This window comes from Bubalus kerabau, chromosome 3 (assembly GCF_029407905.1).
Source record: "Bubalus kerabau isolate K-KA32 ecotype Philippines breed swamp buffalo chromosome 3, PCC_UOA_SB_1v2, whole genome shotgun sequence".
Taxonomy (NCBI): Eukaryota; Metazoa; Chordata; class Mammalia; order Artiodactyla; family Bovidae; genus Bubalus; species Bubalus kerabau.
Genome location: NC_073626.1, coordinates 54,475,101 through 54,496,324, shown reverse-complemented (window position 1 = coordinate 54,496,324; position 21,224 = coordinate 54,475,101). Strand labels below are relative to the sequence as shown.

At 38.3% G+C, this 21,224-nt stretch overlaps 1 protein-coding gene across 6 annotated transcripts in view; it reads left to right on the top strand.

The window, feature by feature from the left end:
- Positions 1-21,224, top strand: part of HERC2 (HECT and RLD domain containing E3 ubiquitin protein ligase 2) — a 238,564-nt gene that overhangs the window by 141,750 nt on the left and 75,590 nt on the right. For all 6 annotated transcript variants that reach the window (XM_055571827.1, XM_055571826.1, XM_055571828.1 and 3 more), the window contains 4 exons: positions 3,365-3,555; positions 5,167-5,272; positions 5,368-5,459; positions 14,765-14,940. In XM_055571827.1, the coding sequence (XP_055427802.1) occupies positions 3,365-3,555; positions 5,167-5,272; positions 5,368-5,459; positions 14,765-14,940 (565 nt within the window). The remainder of the gene's footprint in view (positions 1-3,364; positions 3,556-5,166; positions 5,273-5,367; positions 5,460-14,764; positions 14,941-21,224) is intronic.

The window sequence follows — 21,224 nt, the reverse complement described above, 5'->3', positions numbered from 1 at the left end:
CTTTCTTTGTTTAATCATAGGACTTCGCATATCATGGGATTTTACACATGTGTTATGCATGTCTGAAAAAATGTCTTCTGCAGTTCTGTGGTGAAGTTAGTGTTTGCTTAGTGTATCTTTTTGTGGCCTTTTGCCCTCAGTCTTTCTGTAATCTTGTATTTTAGTTATATCGCTTGAAGTTTGCAATTTTTAAAAAATTCCAGTGTGATGGTCTTTGTCTCTTATTTTGATCATTTAGGTATTTGTTTACATTGAAGGCAGTTATTGAAATATATATTTGTAAATTGATCAGCTTTTCAGTGCTTTTTTGTTATTGCTCTTCCGTCTGTTTTCTGTTCCCTTTTTTTTCCCATTCCATCTTCCTTTGGCCTTCTAAGTTCTTCGTTATTTAGCCAACCACCCCATCTCTCACCACCCTTCACAACACATGCTCTCACTGGCCTAGAAGTTAAACATTTTTAGTGTATATTCATGTACTATAAGAGTACTGTATATTATATACATTTTTGGTATTAGTAGTTACTTAAGATATTATGATACCCTTTTTGTCTTATAAACCTAATCATTATTTAGTATTTTTATCCTCCTCCTAAGCAGTGCAAGGATCTGAGATCCCTTTAACTTAATTAACCATCATTCTGACTTAAATTACCATGTTTTTATTACTGTGTTTAAAAATTTCACACATACTCATCTTAATATAAGACATAGGATTGTTATTTTTTGTTGTCGGTATTGATTTTTTTTTTCCCACATACTTTATATTTGTTGTTGTGTAGTCACTAAGTTGTGTCCAACTCTTTGCAACCCCATGGACTGCAGTTTTTCTCTATTCCTTTCTGTATGTTTCATTTTTCATCTGTCATTATTTTTGTCCTGCCTGAAGAATAGCCCTTAATATTTTATTCAATATTGATGATTATGAATTATGTTTTTGGGTGTCTTTATTTCTTCTTTATTTACAAATTTTTTTTTGTTGGGACTTATAGCACTTTAACGGAGAAGGCAGTGGCACCCCACTCCAGTACTCTTGCCTGGAAAATCCCATGGACGGAGGGGCCTGGTAGGCTGCAGTCCATGGGGTCGCTGAGGGTCGGACACGACTGAGTGACTTCACTTTCACTTTTCACTTTCATGCATTGGAGAAGGAAATGGCAACCCACTCCAGTGTTCTTGCCTGGAGAATCCCAGGGTTGGGGGAGCCTGGTGGGCTGCCGTCTATGGGGTCGCACAGAGTCGGACACGACTGGGGCGACTTAGCAGCAGCAGCAGCACAGCACTTTAAAAATACTATTCCATTGTAATTAGGTTTATATCATTTCAGCTGAAATCATTTTAGTTATTATTCCGTTAAAGCTATTTATTCTTTATATTTCCCCTTAATCTGCTTTTGAGATACTCTTGTTTTTATCTTACACAAATCTTACATATGCATATATACATATTTCTTTGTATTTATCTTTCTTGCAGTTAGTAATGCTTTTAATTAATTAATTGTCCAGCTTTTTTGAGCTATAATTGACATATGACATTGTATAAGTATAAAGTGTTCAGTGGAATGCTTTGGTACACATATATTGCAAAATGATTACTGCAGCAAGGTTGGTAGTTAACACATCCATCACTTCTCATTATAACTACCCGTTTTTTGGTGTGTGTGGTAAAAAAATTTAAGGTTTATTTTTCCAGCTTTCAAAGTAGGGCTTTTAAAATCTGTGCTTTGATATCTTTTGTTTGTTTTGGACAATTTCCCGTCATCCAGTATTTTTTCTATTATTAATCTCTGCCCTATTTTCTTTTCCTTCTTTTTTGGGATTCTTCTTTCTGATAAGATAGATCTTATTTCTGTTTATTAAATTTTTCACATCATTTATGTTTTCTAAACTTATGCTCTTCAGTTCTTCATTATAGATAATTTTTGCTAGTTCTCTTTTTCATCTGAGTCTAGTCTGCTGGTAAACCTATTCATTGAGTTTTTTATTTTAATTGCTGTATTAAGCAGTTCTCATCTTTTAAAAAATAATTTTCAATTCTCTGCTGAAATATTCAGTGTCTTATCTTTTCAAACATACTAAGTATAGTTATTATAAAATTTGTACTTTATAATTCTATCTGGAGCCTCTGTGAGTCTCTCTCTATTGTCTGTCATTTGTCATAGGTTGTAGTCATGTTCCCTTGTCTCCTCATTTTCCATCATGTACTGGACATATGGTAACAAAAGTTACTTCTTGAATCAATTTGAGGCCTAGGATGCTACCTTTCTCCAGAGATGGAGGGAGAGAGGGTTGATCTTCTCAGTAATTGGTGCATGTGTGTTTTGTAAGTTACTTCAGTTGAGTCAGACTTTTTTTGCAACCCTGTTGATGTAGTCTGCCAGGGTCTTCTATCCATGGGATTCTCCTGGTGAGAATACTGGTGGAGGTTGCCATACCCTCCTCGGGGATCAGGGGATCTTCCTGATGCCCAGGGATTGAACCCCTCTCTCTCATATCTCCTTCGTCTGCAGGCAGGTTCTTTACCACTTGGGAATTTTAGGTAATTGGCGTAAGAATTAACATCTGGGCTCACCTCAGCCCAGTTTCGTTGATGGAGATGATTTCATGCAGAACTGCAATCTGGAAACAGACAGATAACTTTGTAGAGTTAACTCTTCTCTTCCTCTGTGGTTCTTCCCATTGAGACCCTAGCTCAGAGTGTGAGTTTTTCTTTGTGTTTCTTCTTTCGTGATGGGCTGTGCTGTGTGTCCTGTTTAAGGCTCCCCTTAGAAACTGACAAATACCACTGGGGAAAAGCATTTTTTGATTCACAGAGTAGCTCATTCTGACACTTTTCATCTTAGCCTTCCTCCAATTCTGGTCCCACAATTCTTTATCAGCTTGTTTACTCTGATACTTGCAAGATTTATTCATCTTTAAATGTTTTGTCTGCCTCTTCTACTTGTCCTCAATGGAAGAGATAGATCAATTTCCAGATTTGCCATTTATGAAAGTAGAAACTTTTCAAGTTTGTTTTTATTGCATTTATGAAAACTTTAAAAAAAATGTCTTCTGTAAGCACAGTAATTACTGAACTTCATACCCCGCTTATATATATATATCCTTCTATCTGGAGATATATCACTCTGTTGTTACTTGAGGGAGTCAAGTGGAATAAATCATAGTATTATATGAACTTCATCTCATAAATTGGGATAAAATACCTTGGCTAGGTTTTTTGAAGCCGTTTAAGTATTATGTAATAGCTCCTTCTAATTTGGAAACTTACTCTTTCCTTGAAGTAAGGACCTCAATAAAAAATTCTTTATTTCTTGGTTGTGAAGTTTCTGTTCTACAAGCATTAACACTGTCTGGCCATCATTAAATAGGACAGTCTGCAATATTTTGTGGCCGTTCTGGAAAACAGCTGAAACGCTGTCACAACAGTCAGCCAGGAATGCTGCTGGATAGCTGGGCACGGATGGTGAAGAGTCTAAACGTGTCGTCCTCTGTGAACCAAGCCTCTCGTCTTATTGATGGCAGTGAGCCCTGCTGGCAGTCCTCTGGTTCACAAGGAAAGGTAGTGTGCCATGGGGGCATGTCCAAAAACACTTTTGTTTAGAAGTGTTACGTTTTAGAGCTTGAACACAAACTTTGAAAATCCTATGAAGGTATACTGGGATGTCACCTGTCAGTACTCATTTTATATTTTAGTTCATAATTATTTTAACAGTACAGAGTAATATGCCATTTACTTTTCATTGTCAGAGATTTTAAAAAATATAAATGATAGATTTTATCTAACTGATAGAGAGTTTAATAGGGCTTTGTTTTGTTTTACTCCCCCACATAAAATGTATGAGTTCAGATTCTGCTTCTTGTTAGAAGTTTTTCTAATATACCCTAATAAATATATGTTTATTTTTTAGAATGTTATTTTAATTGCACTTATATGTGGGTGTGCCTCATCTAGCCATGAAGGTTAGACTTGGAGAACGGTGCTTTTGCTCTACTTTGATTCTAATGTTTTCTGTAACCCACCCATTGATGGATATTAATGGACCACCCTAGGTCAAAAGGCTATAAACACATCATTTCTGGGGCATAGAGGGAGGCTTTCTTCTAATAAACAAGTAATGGAGTAGAATACTTATTTCTTTTTCTTTTATTTATTTATTTATTTTTTTGCCATTTCCTTTTTTTTTTTTTTATTTTATTTTGTTTTTAAACTTTACATAATTGTATTAGTTTTGCCAAATATCAAAATGAATCTGCCACAGGTATACATGTGCTCCCCATCCTGAACCCTCCTCCCTCCTCCCTCCCCATTCCATCCCTCTGGGTCGTCCCAGTACACCAGCCCCAAGCATCCAGTATCATGCATCAAACCTGGACTGGCAACTCGTTTCATACATGATATTTTACATGTTTCAATGTCATTCTCCCAAATCTTCCCACCCTCTCCCTCTCCCGCAGAGTCCATAAAACTGTTCTATACGTCAGTGTCTCTTTTGCTGTCTCGTACACAGGGTTATTGTTACCATCTTTCTAAATTCCATATATATGCGTTAGTATACTGTATTGGTGTTTTTCTTTCTGGCTTACTTCACTCTGTATAATAGGCTCCAGTTTCATCCACCTCATTAGAACTGATTCAAATGTGTTCTTTTTAATGGCTGAGTAATACTCCATTGTGTATATGTACCACAGCTTTCTTATCCATTCATCTGCTGATGGACATCTAGGTTGCTTCCATGTCCTGGCTATTATAAACAGTGCTGCGATGAACATTGGGGTACACGTGTCTCTTTCCCTTCTGGTTTCCTCAGTGTGTATGCCCAGCAGTGGGATTGCTGGATCATAAGGCAGTTCTATTTCCAGTTTTTTAAGGAATCGCCACACTGTTCTCCATAGTGGCTGTACTAGTTTGCATTCCCACCAACAGTGGAAGAGGGTTCCCTTTTCTCCACACCCTCTCCAGCATTTATTACTTGTAGACTTTTGGATCGCAGCCATTCTGACTGGTGTGAAATGGTACCTCATAGTGGTTTTGATTTGCATTTCTCTGATAATGAGTGATGTTGAGCATCTTTTCATGTGTTTGTTAGCCATCTGTATGTCTTCTTTGGAGAAATGTCTATTTAGTTCTTTGGCCCATTTTTTGATTGGGTCATTTCTTTTTCTTTTAAAGCATTGGATTCGTTTGGAGATTTTCCCAGATGTTCTTGTTCACAGATTAAAAATGATTGTAGATCCTGCTGACAGTAGCTACATGCCTTCCCTGGTTGTTGTGTCAGGTAATTGAGTTACTTTACTCAAAAAAGTATCTTCTGTTATATAATGAAAACTCCTTTGTCTGATTCCTTTATGCTCCTGTCCCTTTATTTCCTAGGTGGAAATTCACTAAATAACCTAATTGAATTAAAGACAATCAACATCAACCCCACTGACACCACAGTATCTCTTCTGAATGACTGCACAGAGGTGAGTAGATTAGATAGTGTTCCTCTTTTTTAAGGTATAATTATATAAATTTTTTATTGATATATAGTTAATTTACAGTGTTTTCAGTTGCTAAGTGATTCAGTTATGCATACGTGTGTGTGTGGAAAATTTGCTCAGTTGTGTTCGACTCTTTGTGATCCCATGGACTTCTCCATGGCCAGAATAATGGAGTGGGTAGCCTTCCCCTTCTCCAGGAGATCGTCTCAACCCAGGAATCAAACCCAGGTCTTCCGCATTGCAGGCAGATTCTTTACCAGCTGAGCTGCAAGGGAACCCCAAGAATACTGTGTGTATACATTATATATAATGTGTGTGTGTGTATGTATGTATTCTTTTTCAAATTCTTTTCCATTAAAGGTTATTAAAAGATCTTGAATATAGTTCCCTGTGCTCAACTCTTTACGACCCCATGGACTGCAGCATGGCAGGCCTCCCTGTCCCTCACCATCTCTTGGAGTTTTCCCAAGTTCATGTTCATTGAATTGGTGATGCCACCAACCATCTCATCCTTCCTCTCTTGGCCTCTTCTCTTTCTGCCTATATAGTAATATGTAGAGATTAATCCCAAACTCCTAACCCCTGTCTCCCACCCTTGTCCCCTTTTGTAATCATGAATTTGTTTTCTGAGTATATTTCTGTTTTGTAAGTAAGTTCATTTGTGTCATTTTGTTAGATTTCACAGATAAATGATTTCATATGATTTTTTTTTTTCCTGTCTGACTTACTTAATATGAAATCTCTGCGTTCATCCATGGTACTGCAAATGGTATTATTTCATTGTTTTTTATTTTTTAATGGCAGAGTAATAGTTCATTGTATATAGGTACCACATTTTTTTATCTTTCTGTTGATGGATATTTAGGTTGCCTCCTTGTTTTAGCCATTGTAACTAGTGCTGCTATGAACATTGAGGTGTATGTATCTTTATTTTTTTTTAATTTATTTATTTTAATTGGAGGCTAATTACAATATTGTATTGGTTTTGCCATACATCAGCATGAATCTGCCACAGGTGTACACGTGTTCTCCATCCTGAACCCCTCTCCCACCTCCCTCCCCATACCATCCCTCTGGGTCATCCCAGTGCACCAGCCCCGAGCATCATGTATCATGCATCGAACCTGGACTGGCGATTCATTTCACATACAATATTATACATGTTTCAATGCCATTCTCCCAAATCATCCCACCCTTGCCCTGTCCCACAGAGTCCATAAGACTTGTATGTATCTTTAGAATTAGAGTTTTGTTCAGATATATGCTTAGCAGTGGGATTGCTGGATCATATGACAACTTTATTTTGATTTTCTAAGGAACCTCGGTACTGTTCTCCCTGGTGACTGCACCAGTTTACATTCCTACCACCAGTGCAGGAGGGATCCCTTTTCTCCACACCCTCTCCAGCATTTATGATTTGTAGCCTTTTTGATGATGTCCATTGTGACTGGTATGAAGTGATACATCATCATAGTTTTCAATTGCATTCGTCTAATAATTGATCATCTTTTCATGTGCCTGTTGGCCATCTGTATGTCTTATTTGGAGAAGTATCTATTTAGGTCTTCTGCCAGTTTTTTGATTTGTTTGTTCATGAGCTGCTTGTATATTTTGAGATTAATCCTTTGTCAGTTGCTTTGTTTGCGATTGTTTTCTTCATTCGTTTCATCTTGTTTATAGTTTCCTTTGCTGTGCAAAAGCTTTAAGTTTAATTAAGTCCCATTTATTTATTGTTGTTCATATTTCCATAACTCTGGAAGGTGGGTCAAAGAGGATCTTGCTGCTACTTACGTCAAAGAGTATTCTGCCTATATTTTGTTTTAATAGTTTTATAGTATCTGGTCTTCCATTTAGGCCTTTAATCCATTTTGAGTTTATTTTTGTGTATAGTATTAGGGAGTGTTCTAATTTCTTTAATTTTCATGTAACTGTCTAGCTTTCCCAGCACCATTTACTGAAGAAACCATCTTTCCTCCGTTGTATGATCTTGCCTCATTTGTTGTAGATTGATTGACCATCGATGTATGTGTTTATTTCTGGGCTTTCATTCTGTTGTATCTATATTTCTGGTTTTGTGCCATTTCCATACTGTTTTGATGACTGTAGCTTTGTAGTAAGTATAGCCTGAAGTCAGGAGCCTGATTTCCTCCAGCTCTGTATTTCTTTCTCAAAGAGTACTTTGGCTTTTTGGGGTACTTTGTGTCTCCATACAAATTAAAATTTTTTTTTCTTCTTGTTCTCTGAAAAATGCCATTGATAGTGATTGCATTGAATCTATAAATTGCCTGGGATAGTATAGTTCACAGAATATCAGTTCTTCCAATCCAAGAACAAGGTCTATCTTTCCATGTGTTTGTATTGTCTTCTTTTTCCTTCATTAGTGTCTAAAGCTTTTGAAATGCAGGTTTTTTGCCTCCTTGGGTAGGTTTAGTCTAGTTATTTTATACTTTTTGATGTGATGATTAAGGGGATTGTTTCCTTAATTTCTTTTTCCGATCATTGTTTCTCTTTCTGATTTAATCTCTTTCTTTCATTGTTAGTGTATAGAAATGCAACAGATTTTTGTGTATTAATTTTGTATTCTGCAAATTTACTGAATTCATTGATAAGCTCTAGGTAGTTTTCTGGTAGCATCTTTGGATACATTTAGTCCATTTACATTTAGTGTGTTTATCCATAAGTATGTTTATATTGCCATTTTGCTGTTTTGAGTTTGTTTTCATAGGTCTTTTTTCCCCTTTTTCCTTTGTTCTCTTCTCTTGTAACTTGACAAACTTTAGTGTAAGTTTGCATTTCATTTCCTTTTTTGTGTGTATTTCTATTATAGATTTTTGTTTTCTGGTTAATGTGAGTTTTTTGTACAACAGTCTAGTTATATATGTGCTTGTTTTAAGTTGCTTATCTCTTAATTTTAAACATTTTAGATACTGTGCATTTGTACTCTACTCCCCTCATGGTCATTGTTTTTCAATTCATGCCTCACATCTAAATATTTTGTATAACCCTTAAACCCTTAATGTGGGATTTTTACTACTTTTGTCTTTTAACCTCCTTACTAGCTTTATGTTTGGATGATTTTCTAGCTTGTTTCTAGTTGTGGCCTTTTCTTTTGCACCTAGAGAAGTTCCTTTAGAGTTTATCATAAAGCTTGTTTGGTGTTCCTGAGTTGTTCTTAAAAAATGTTTACTTGTCTGTAAAGCTTTTGTTTTCTCCATCAAATTTCAGTGAGAGCTTTTGCTGGGTATTCTTGGGTGTAGATTTTTCTTTTTCATCACTTCGAGTATTTTATGCCAGTCTCTTCTGGTCTGCAGAGTTCTTTCCTCAAAAAAAAAATCCGCTAACAGCGTTATTACAAATCCCTTGTATGTTATTTTTTACTTTTCCTCTGTTACTTTTAATATTCTCTCTTTTTGTTCATTTTTTTTTTCATTTAGTTTACAATATGTCCGCACATATTCCTCTGCAGGTTAATCCTTTATGGGACTCTATGCACCTCCTGGACTTGGCTGACTTTTTCCTTTCTCAAGTTAGGGAAGTTTTCAGTTATTATGTCCTCAAATATTTTATCAAACACCTTTTTCTTTTTCTTGGACCTTTATAATATGACTGTCTGTGTGCTTGATATTGCCCTAAAGATCTCTTAAACTGCCCTTATTTCTTTTTGTTCTTTTTTTCTGTTTGGTATTGGTGATTTCCACTATTCTGTCTTCCAGCTCATGAATACATTCTTCTGTCAGATTTAGTTTACTATTCATTCCTTCTAATGTATTGTTCATTTCGCTTATTGTATTTATTAATTGTGTGGCTCTGTATATTTTCTATTTTTTTCTTAAAACGCTTCTAATTTCTCTCTCTGGGTATTCATGCTCCTCCTGAGTTCTTTGATCATCTTTACCATAATTACTCTGAACTCTTTCCCTGGTAGATTGCCTGAGAATCGACCACATGAGTTTGTTTTCCTTCTGATGTTTTATCCTGCTCCTTTATCTGAAGCATATTCTATTGTTTGAGTTTGTCAAAATTGCTTCTTGTATTTTTGTGTACGTGGTAGGTTGGTTCTATTTCTCAGCCTTGGAGAAATGGCCCTCTATAAGAGACGTCCTATGCAATCCAGCAGTGAACTTCCTTTCATCACCAAAGAAAGGGCCAGGGACCTGTTGGTTTCAAGATAGGATCTGGTCTGCATTTACAGACTTGATGTGTTGGCTGCAGGATTAATAGTTTTCTTGCTTCTGGCAGGCATTGTTATTGTTCATTTGTTAAGTTGTTTCCGATTCTTTGTGACCCCATGGACTGCAGCACACCAGACTTTTTTGTCCTTCAGTATCTCCCAGAATTTGCTCAAACTCATGTCCATTGAATCAGTGATGCCATCCAACCATTTGTCTGATCCTCTGTTAACCCCTTCTCCTCCTGCCTTCAATCTTTCCCAGCACCAAGGTCTTTTCCAATGAGTCGGCTCTTCACATCAGGCGGCCAAAGTATTTGAGCTTCAGCAGTAGTCCTTCCAGTGTATATCAGGGTTGATTTCCTTTAGGATTGACTGGTTTGATCTCCTTGTACTCCAAGGGGCTCTAAAGAGTGTTCTCTGGCACCACAATTCGCAAGCATCAGTTCTTGGATGCTCAGCCTTCTTTGTGATCCAGTTCTCACATCCATACATTACTACTGGAAAAACCATACCTTTGACTCTACAGACCAAAATGATATCTCTGCTTTTTAATATGCTATCTAGGTTTGTCATAGCTTTTCTTCCAAGAAGCAAGTGTCTTTTAATTTTGTGGCTGCAATCACCATCTGCAGTGATTTTGGAGCACCGTCTGCAGTGAAGTAAAATCTGTCACTGTTTCCATTTTGTCCCCATCTGTTTGTGATGATGTGATGTGACTGGGTGCCATGGTTCTTTTTTTTTGAATATTGAGTTTAAGCCAGGTTTTCCACTCTCCTCTTTCACCCTCATCAAGAGGCTCTTTAATTCCTCTTCAGTTTCTGCCATTAGAGTGGTATCATCTGCATATCTGAAGTTGTTGATATTTTTTAGATAGTTGAGATTCCTGGTGGGAGGGGCTGGTGCCTGTCCTCTGGTAGGTGAAGTTGGGTCTTGATCCTCTGGTGGGCAGGGCCTTGTCTAGAGTCAATTGAAGTTGATGGGTAGGGCTATGTCCCCACCCTGTTTGTTGTTTGGGCTGAGGCCTTGTAGCACTGGAGTCTAGAGTCTGATGTTAGGAGCCAGGTCTTGGTGTCAGAATGTTATCTTCCATGATAGCTCATGCAGCTGAATATTTCCCCAGTGTATCTGCTACCATTGTCTACACCCACAGGCGAGGCCACAGCCACCCCCTGCCTCCCCTTTGAGGAGACCCTCTAAGACCAGCAGGTAGATGTGGCCCCAGCACCTATCCGATTACTGCTTTTGCTCCTGGTCCCGGCACGTATGAGGTTTTGCAGGTGCTCTGTATGAGTGAAGTATCCTCCCACCCCAACCCGTCCTCCCTCTAGAGCTCATCTAGTCAGGCGCCTATGGTCTTCAAGGACAAATGTTCTTAAGGTTCTCTTTCCTGTGCCAGACCCCCAGGCTGGGGAGAGTGACATGAAAAAAACTCTTGAATATAATTATTCTCCAATTTGTGGGTCGCCAACCCTGGAGGGACTTTCAAGAGTCTTCTCCAACACCACAGTTCAAAAGCATCTTTGGCGGGAGTTGGTGATGGACAGGGAGGCCTGGCGTGCTGCGATTCATGGGGTCGCAAAGAGTCGGACACGACTGAGCAACTGAACTGAACTGAACCCTGGAGGGTATGGGATTTGATTATATCAGGAGTTCACACCTTCTGCCATTCTTGTTGTGGTCCATCTTTAGAGGATCTTTCCTGGTGGTTTCAGTCTTTCAGTGATGGTTCTTTTGCAGATTGTTGTGATTTTGTTGTGCTTGTGAGAAGAGATGAGCTGAGGGTTCTTCTACTCTGCCATCTTGACCACTCTGCTAGTATTCCTTTGATGGTTTGCAAATGGCAAGAGAGATTCCTTTTCTCATCATCTCTATAATAATATTGAGCCCATTGTCTCCCCTTAATTAAATAATTGTATTTATTTTAAAATTTGACATGTGTAGAACTTGAATTTGTTGCTTACCAGATCAGTTTCAAAACAAAACAAATTCCTTTCTCATTGTCTTTGGTTAAAAGCAGGTAAAAAGCTCTAGGCAGAAGTCATTGCCATACCCCTTGGGCTTCTTTGGGCATCTAGCATCATGGTATTTCCATTAAATATGTATTAGTAAGCAGTGGTTCTTTTTAACCATATATATGACACTGAAATTGTTTTTTTTGTTTTCATACCTTTAATTTGGTAATAAGGACATTTTCAAAATGAATCCAAGTTAATTTTATCTCTTAAAAATTCTGATAGAATCAGTGAAGTTTCTTTTAAATAGAACATACTATAGATTACTGAGACTGCCACATAAATCTTTCAGTAAATCTACACTATTTTAGTAAATTATATATATTTAAAATAATGCAAATTAAGGCAATTTTTCTTACTGCTTAAATATACATTGTCTAATGAGAACTTGTTTAATTGGTATGATAGTGGATAAAGATGTCAAATATTTGACTTTCTATTCATCTAAAATTCATCGTAAGTGAGTTTATTTTTAAATTATTAAGTGCTGTTTGTCAGTCTTTGCTTTATCATTTTGGTATTCCCACAAAGGGCTTCCCAAGAAGCTCACATGGTAGAGAGTCTCCCTGCTATGTGGGAGACCAAGGTTCAGTCCTTATGTCAGGAAGATCTCCTGGAGAAGGGAATGGCAACACACTCCATTGTTCTTCCCTGGAGAATTCCATAGACAGAGGAGCCTGGTGTCGCAGAGTCAGACAGACTGAGCAACTAACACACATGCCCACATAAGGACAGACAAGTTTCATGGGGTCCTAGTATGTTCTATCAAAGAACCTGATACACAGCCAGTCACAGATTAATTTTTTTTAAGGGTGGAAAGTTGGTAACTTGTGTCTAGAGATTATGGGACCATACTAGCACTCCCCACCCTGCCCAGGTCCAAGAGTTGATTATTTGGCCTTTGTGTACACCGGAAGATTTTTTTAAATTTTCTTCCAGTCTTCAATGAATAAAATTGTAGAACACCATTCATTCTTGAATGTCATTAAACTATTTTGTGGAATACCATGTAATTAACAGTTACTATCAATGGTGGTAATAATAAAGTGGCCAATGATGAAAATGTAATATATTATTGAGTTTTTTTGAGAAAAGATAATGCATTTAGTGCATTTTATTGTAATAACTTATTCCTGGGTAATGGAAAATGCAGTTTGTCTTATGTCTGAATTATACTACTGAATATTTTTTGTTTTAATTTTGCTTTGTATTTTAAGTAGATAAATAACCAAGGATTAATTTATTTAATAAAAAACTGAGATTGTTACTCATAAAAGATATATTGACTTTAACAAATTTTCAGTTGAAAAAAATTATGTATTATTTGATGAGCACAAAATAGCTTATACCACATATATGAGAAATATTAAGCATTGTGAATACTCAGAAAATTCATGGCCCAGTCTCCACCCATCAAACAAACTTATATAGTAGAGCATTATCATTCCTAAAGCTATGGAACTCTCTAGCATTGCCTTTCCTCTAGAAATGGCTTGTTAACAGAATTTTTCTAACATAACTGAAAATAGAAAGTATACTGAATCCTCCATGAACCTACCACCCAGTTTCAATGATTATCAACATTTTTGCCAGTCGTGTTTTACTAACTCTCTTCCTGTGTTACACCCCATTTTTTTTGAGTGTTTTAAAGCAGGTTCCAGCCATGACATTATTTCAGTAGTGAGTACTTCAATTAGTAATTTCTGACAAGGACTTTAAAAATGTAACCACAATAAAATCACACCTAAAATTTTGTCTTTAATATGATACAATATCCAGTCAGTGTTTAAAATTTCCCAGTTATCCCATAAATATCTTTGCATTTGCTTTCTATGATTTGTGAGTCAGACAGTGTCTGCCCTTTGCACTGCAGTAAAATCTTAACCCTTTTGTTTTTTCCTTGCTAAAGAAAGAAACTATCTTTTTTTTTCCTATAGAATCTTTAATTTCTCTAGTTGTTTGTTTTATTCAAATTGTTCTTCCTGTGACATCATAGATAGTATAGATCTTAAGGTTTGATAGGTCCCCTCGAAGCAGTCAGTCTTTGTTCACATGAAATACAGGTCTAGAGGGATAAACTACATTTAGAAACGCCATGTATGGGATGTGGGCGTACCACAGGACAGAGGGCCAACTTTAAAATAATGAATGGCGAAGACGTTACAGTGTTGACCTAGATTTGAACAAGTCCAGAATAGAAAGATGTTTACAAGACAGATAGAAAATTTGATCACTGGTAGCATTTAGATGCGGAGAAGGCAATGGCACCCTACTCCAGTACTCTTGCCTGGAAAGTCCCGTAGACAGAGGAGCCTGGTAGGCTGCAGTCCATGGGGTCGCTAAAAGTCTGACACGACTGAGCGACTTCACTTTCACTTTTCACTTTCATGCATTGGAGAAGGAAATGGCAATCCACTCCAGTGTTCTTGCCTGGAGAATCCCAGGGATGGGGGAGCCTGGTGGGCTGCCGTCATTGGGGTCGCACAGAGTTGGACACGACTGGGGTGACTTAGCAGCAGCAGCAGCATTTAGATGACATAAGATTATTGTTTTAGCTATCATAAGAATACTGTGGATGTATTTGTTAAATGCTGATATTTCGCTGATACCTACTGAAGTTTTGAAACAACATGTCAGGAATTTTCTTATGATAATCCCTACATGAACAAAATCAATCATACATTGATAATTGTTGGGCTAGTTGGTGGGGTTATGAGTTCTTTGTATAGTTTTTTCTAATTTGTATGTAGTCAAATTTTTTTTGTTAAATTTTTATTTTATATTGAAGTGTAGCTGCTTAACAATGGTATAGTTTCATACATAGCAGAGTGAGTTAGCCATACATATAATGTACCCATTCTCCCTCATATTCCCCTCCTATCCAGGCTACCACATAACATTGAGCAGTGTTCTCTGTGCTATACAGTAGGTCCTTTTGGTTATCTATTTTAAATATAGCAGTGTGTGCATGTTGATGTCAAATTCTCTATACTTTAAGTGTTATGAAGGCTTGTGACTTGCCACATACTGCCTTTTTCATATGTCCTTCTCTCTAGTTAGTGTTTGGCTCTGAAAGCTCTGCAGCTTACTGTGTTTGTGTCTAGTATCACAGGTATATTGAAATTGCCATAAAGCAGTGCAGAAGCTCAGGAATTGATTGTAAAATCCATGGTCTCATCCTGCTGGGACGGATACGTGCAGAGGAGGAAGATTTGGCTGCAGTTCCTTTCTTAGCTTCAGATAATGAAGAAGAAGAAGATGAAAAAGGCAACAGTGGGAGGTGAGAGCTATTTGCTTATGCCCACACTGTCACTTTCAAAAGCTAATATTTAATTAGAGTGTATCTCATAGTGAGAATACATTAGGATTATTGTATTATATAGTCTATATGTATTATATAGACCATATGTATTATATTATTGCTCATAGGACTATTTGGTAAATATTAGTTAAGTTTTCCAAAATTGTAATTTAATTTAATTTTAGGAAAAATTTAATATGGAAACATTGTATTTAGAAAAATTTGTTTAAAAGAAAAAATAAAAATGTTTAACTTTTCTGCCTGAAATATTGCTGTTAATATTTTGGTGTATATTCTTATAGTTTTCTTATTTATTTGTCCCTAATTATGTTTTCCTGTGGAGATAGTATGTGGTGGTATATATTTTAAAGCCTTTTGTGTTAAGTATTTTATTGTTAACATGTAAATTGAAAGTTTTTATTGTAGTAGAATATACGTAAGACTTACCATTTTAACCAGTTGTTAAGTGTATTGTTCAGTGGCATTAAATAGTTTATATTATTTGGAAGCTAGAAGTGACATCCATTTTTAGAATATATGTATCCTTTGTCTTCTGTTGTATAATTTTTTAATTGACTCTTTATGATTTATATTTATATTTATTGACTATGCCAAAGCCTTTGACTGTGTGGATCACAATAAACTGTGGAAAATTCTGAAAGAGATAGGAATACCAGACTACCTGACCCACCTCTTGAGAAACCTGTATGCAGGTCAGGAAGCAGCAGTTAGAACTGGACGTGGAAAAACAGACTGGTTCCAAATAAGAAATGGAGTACGTCAAGGCTGTATATATTGTCACCCTGCTTATTTAACTTATATGCAGAGTATATCATGAGAAACACTGGTTGGAAGAAGCACAAGCTGGAATCAAGATTGCAGGGAGAAATATCAATAACCTCAGATATGCAGATGACACCACCTTTATGGCAGAAAGTGAAGAAGAACTAAAAAGCCTCTTGATGAAAGTGAAAGAGGAGAGTGAAAAAGTTGGCTTAAAGCTCAACATTCAGAAAACTATGATCATGGCATCTGGTCCCATCACTTCATGGCAAATAGATGGGGAAACTGTGGCTGACTTTATTTTTTTGGGCTCCACAATCACCGCAGATGGTGACTTGCAGCCTTGAAATTAAAAGACGCTTGCTCCTTGGAAGGAAAGTTATGACCAACCTAGACAGCATATTCAAAAGCAGAGACATTACTTTGCCAACAAAGGTCCGTCTAGTCAAGGCAATGGTTTTCCCAGTGTTCATGTATGGATGTGAGAGTTGGACTGTGAAGAAAGCTGAGTGCCGAAGAATTGATGCTTTTGAACTGTGGTGTTGAAGTAGACTCTTGAGAGTCCCCTGGACTGCAAAGAGGTCCAACCAGTCCATCCTAAAGGAGATCAGTCCTGGGTGTTCATTGGAAGGACTGATGTTGAAGCTGAAACTCCAATACTTTCGTCACCTGATGCAAAGAGCTGATTCATTTGAAAAGACTCTTATGCTAGGAAAGATTGAGGGCAGGAGGAGAAGGGGATGTCAGAGGAGGAGATGGTTGAATGGCATCACTGACTCAATGGACATGGGTTTGGGTGGACTCTGGGAGTTGGTGATGGACAGGGAGGCTTGGCGTGCTGCGGTTCATGGGGTTGCAGAGTCAGACACAACAGCGACTGAACTGAACTGAACTGATTTATGATATACAACAAATTGGAAGTGACAATATCCACTTTTAAGTTTTTTTAACAGTATAGTTAACACCTAACTCATGGACATCACTTGCTGGTTTTGCCATTATACTTATTTTGTATTATTTTTTTCAATTTTATTTTCATTATATTTTGAAGAATTTGTGGGCTTTGTTGTTCAAACTTTTAACCTGTTGAGGGCAGGTCAGAAGATAGAATGAGTGAGGTGGCAGGAGCCAACTGCCTGTGCTTCAGGAGCCCTGGAATTTAGGGCAGGCCTCCCCTGGTAGAATGGAGGTTGGGACTTCTAGCATAGCTGACCACACAGTGGACAGAGGGTGTAAAGTAAGAAAATTGCATTTTGCCTTGGGACATGTGCTTGTATTAGAGCATGTTGGAGGTCATATGACTGAATCCATTTTATTATTTGTTTTGGGAAAAAGTATGACCAAACAGAGGTCTGGATTTAGGGACATGGCCACAGTGCCAGTCCTGGTGGTGATTCTTAGAGCTGTTTAACCAGCATTCTCTCCAGTTACATCTATAGTAGCTATATTAAGGTGATGGGTGGTAATTGCTGTAAAAGCTGTCATGGTCATCTTGGTGTACAAGAAAATTATAGTGTCTCCTAGTTCCTAGTGTCTCATAGGAAGCCCCTTCATGGATCATAACCTTGTCCTAGCTAAGGGGCTCGCTCAGTAAAGCTAAGAGCCATGTCGTGCAGGACCTCTCAAGACAAACAGGTCATATCAGAGAGTTCTGACGAAACATGGTCCACTGGAGGTGAGAATGGCAAACCCTTCCAGTATTCTTGCTTCGCGAACTGCATGAACAGTATGAAAGGCAAAAAGATAATGACAGCAGAAGATGAGCCCCCCAGGTCAGAACGTGTCCACTCCTGCTGGGGAAGAGTGGAAAATAGCTCCAGGAAGAATGAAGAGACTGGGCCAAAGCAGAAACGACTTTCATTTGTGGATTTGTCTGGTGGTGAAAGTAAAGTCTGATGTTATAAAGAACAATATTGCATGGGAACCTGGAATATTAGGTCCATGAATCACCGTCAGTTAGATGTGGTCGGGCAGGAGATGGCAATAGTGAGTATCGACATCTTAGGAATCTGTAAAATAAAATGAGTGGGAATCAGATCAGATCAAATCAGTCTCTCAGTCGTGTCCGACTCTTTGGGACCCCATGAATCACAGCACGCCAGGCCTCCCTGTCCATCACCAACTCCCAAAGTTCACTCAGACTCACATCCATCGAGTCAGTGATGCCATCCAGCCATCTCATCCTCTGTCGTCCCCTTCTCCTCTTGCCCCCAATCCCTCCCAGCATCAGAGTCTTTTCCAATGAGTCAACTCTTCGCATGAGGTGGCCAAAGTACTGGAGGTTCAGCTTTAGCATCATTCCTTCCAAAGAAATCCCAGGGCTGATCTCCTTCAGAATGGACTGGTTGGATCTCCTTGCAGTCCAAGGGATTCTCAAGAGTCTTTGGGTAAATTCAATTCAGGTAAACCCTTATACCTACTAATATGGGCAAGAATCCCTTAGAAATGGAGTGGCCCTTATAGCAAATAAGAGTTGGAAATGCAGTACTTGGGTGCAATCTCCAAATCAACAAAATGCTCTTGGTTCGTTTCCAAGGCAAAACCATTCAATATCACAGTAATCCAAGTCTGTGCTCCAACCACTGATGCCAAAATTGACTGGTTCTGTGAAGACCTACAACACTTTATAGAACTAACACCAAAAAATTTACTCTTTTTATTATAAAGGATTTGAATGCAAAATTAGGAAGTCAAGAAATACCTGTAGTAACAGGGCAAGTTTGCCCTTGGACTACAAAATGAAGCACGGCAAAAGCTAACAGTTTTGTCAAGAGAAACACTGGTCACAGCAAATGTCCTCTTCAACAACACAGGGGAGAGTTCTGAAAGTGTTAGAGTCACTCAGTTGTGTCTGACTCTTTGTAATCCCATGGACTTTAGCTCACCAGGCTCTTCTGTCAATCAAATTCTTCAGGCAAGAATACTGGAGTGGGTAGCCATTCCCTTCTCCAGGGGATCTTTCCAATCCAGGGATGGATCCTTGGTCTCCTGATTCCCCGATGGATTCCTTACCATCTGAGCCACCGGGGAAGTCCTACAAAGTGAAGCAGAGCAAAAGCTAACGTGTTGTCAAGAGAACACACTGGTCATAGCAAACACCCTCTTCCAATAACAAGAGACAACTCTGCATATGGACATCACCCAGTGATCGATACTGAAATCAAATGGATTATATTCTTTACAGCCAAAGATGGAGAAGCTATATCCCATTAGCAAGATACAAGAACTGGAACTGATTGTGCCTCAGATCATGAGTTCCTTATTTCAAAATTGAGGCTTAAATTGAAGAAAGTAGGGAAAACCACTAGACCATTCAGGTATGACCTAAATCAAATCCCTTATGATTAGACAGTGGAGGTGATGAATAGGTTCAAGGGATTAGATCTGGTAGACAAAAGTGCCTGAAGATCTATGGGCAGAGGTTTGTTACATTGTATAGGAGGCAGTGACCAAAACCCATCCCAAAGAAAAATATACTAGAAGACAAAGTGGTTGTCTGACAAGGTTTTACAAACTGCTGAGAATAGAACAGAAGTGAAAGGCAAGCAAGAAACGGAAGTATACCCAACTGAATGCAGAGTGCCAGAGAAGAGCAAGGAGAGATAAGAAAGCCTTCTTAAGTGAACCCTGTAAAGAAATAGGGGCTTCCCTTGTAGCTCACTCGGTAAAGAATCTGCCTGCAGTGCAGGAGACCTGGGTTCGATCCCTGGGTTGGGAATATACCCTGGAGGAGGAAATGGCAACCCACTCCAGTATCCTTGCCTGGAAAATCTCATGGACAGAGGAGCTTGGTGGGCTGCAGTCCATGGGGTCGCAAAGAGTCGGGCATGACTGAGTGACTAACTCTTGTACTCATGTAAAGAAATAGAGGAAAACAACAGAATGGGAAAGACTAGAAATCTCTTCAAGAAAATTGAAGAACCAAGGGAACATTTCATATAGGGATGGGCATGATAAAGGACAGAAAGGGTAAGGACTTAACAGAAGCAGGAGAGATTAAGAAGAGGTGGCAAGAATGCACAACTATCCAAAAACTATCTTAATGATCCAGATAACCCTGGTGGTGTGGTTACTTACTTGGAGCTGAACATCCTGGAGTGTGATGTCAAGTGGACCCCTAAGCATCACTATAAACAAAACTAGTGGAAGTGATGAAATTCCAGCTGAGCTATTTCAAATCCTAAAAAATGATGCTATGAAAATGCCCACTCAATATGCCCACAAATTTGGAGAACTCAGAAGTGGCACCAGGACTGGAAAAGGTCAGTTTTCATTTGAATCCCAAAGAAGGGCAGCACCAAAGAATGTTCTAATTGCCATAAAGTTGCATTTCACATGCTGGCAAGGTAATGGTCAAAATCCTTCAAGCTAAGCATCAACAGTATGTGAACCAAGAACTTTCAGATGTACAGGCTGGGTTTAGAAAAGGCAGAGGACCCAGAGATCAAATTGCCAACATTCACTGGCTCATAGAGAAAGCAAGGAAATTTCAGACAAATGTTTACTTCTGTTTCATTGACTACGCTAAAGCCTTTGACTGTGTGGATCCACAACAAACTGGAAAATTCTTAAAGAGCTGGGGATATCAGACCACCTTACCTGTCTTCTGAGAAACACTTATGCAGGTCAAGAAGCAGCAGGTAGAACCAGACAGGGAACAGCAGACTGGTTCAGAATTGGAAAAGGAGTGTGACAAGGCTGTATATTGTCACCCTTCTTATTTAACTTATATACAGAGTACATCAAGCAAAATGCTGGGCTGGATGAATCACAGTTAGAATCAAGATAACCGGGACAAATGTTAGCAACTTCAGCTATGCAGAGGATACCACTCTAATGCCAGAAAGCTAAGAGGAACTAAAAAGCCTCTTAATGAGGGTGAAAGAGGAGAGTGAAAAACCTAGCTTTAAGCTCAGCATTCAAAAAACAAAGATCATGACATTAAGTTCCATCACTTCATAGCAAATAGATAGGGAAAAGTGGAAACAGTGACAGATTTTATTTTCTTGGGCTCCAAAATCACTGCTGATGGTGAGTGAAGTCATGAATTTAAAAGATAGAAGCAACAAACATAGACAGCATATTAAAAAGCAGATACATCGCTTTGCTGACAAAGGTCCATCTATTCAAAGCTATAGTTTTTCCAGTAGTCATGTACAGATGTGCAGGTTGGACCATAATGAAGGCTGAGTGCATAAGAATTGATGCTTTCCAGCTGTGGTGCTAGAGAAGACTCTTGCGTGTCCCTTGGAGATTAAACCAGTCAATCCTAAAGGAAATCAACCTTGAATATTCATCGGAAGGATTGATGCTGAAACTCAAGCTGCAGTAGTTTGACCACCTGATCTGAAGAGCTGACTCATATGAAAAGACCCTGATGCTGGGAGAGATTGAGGGTAGGATGAAAAGGGGATGCTAGAAGATGAGATGGTTGGATGGCATCCCTGACTCAATGGATATGAGTTTGAGTAAGCTCTGGG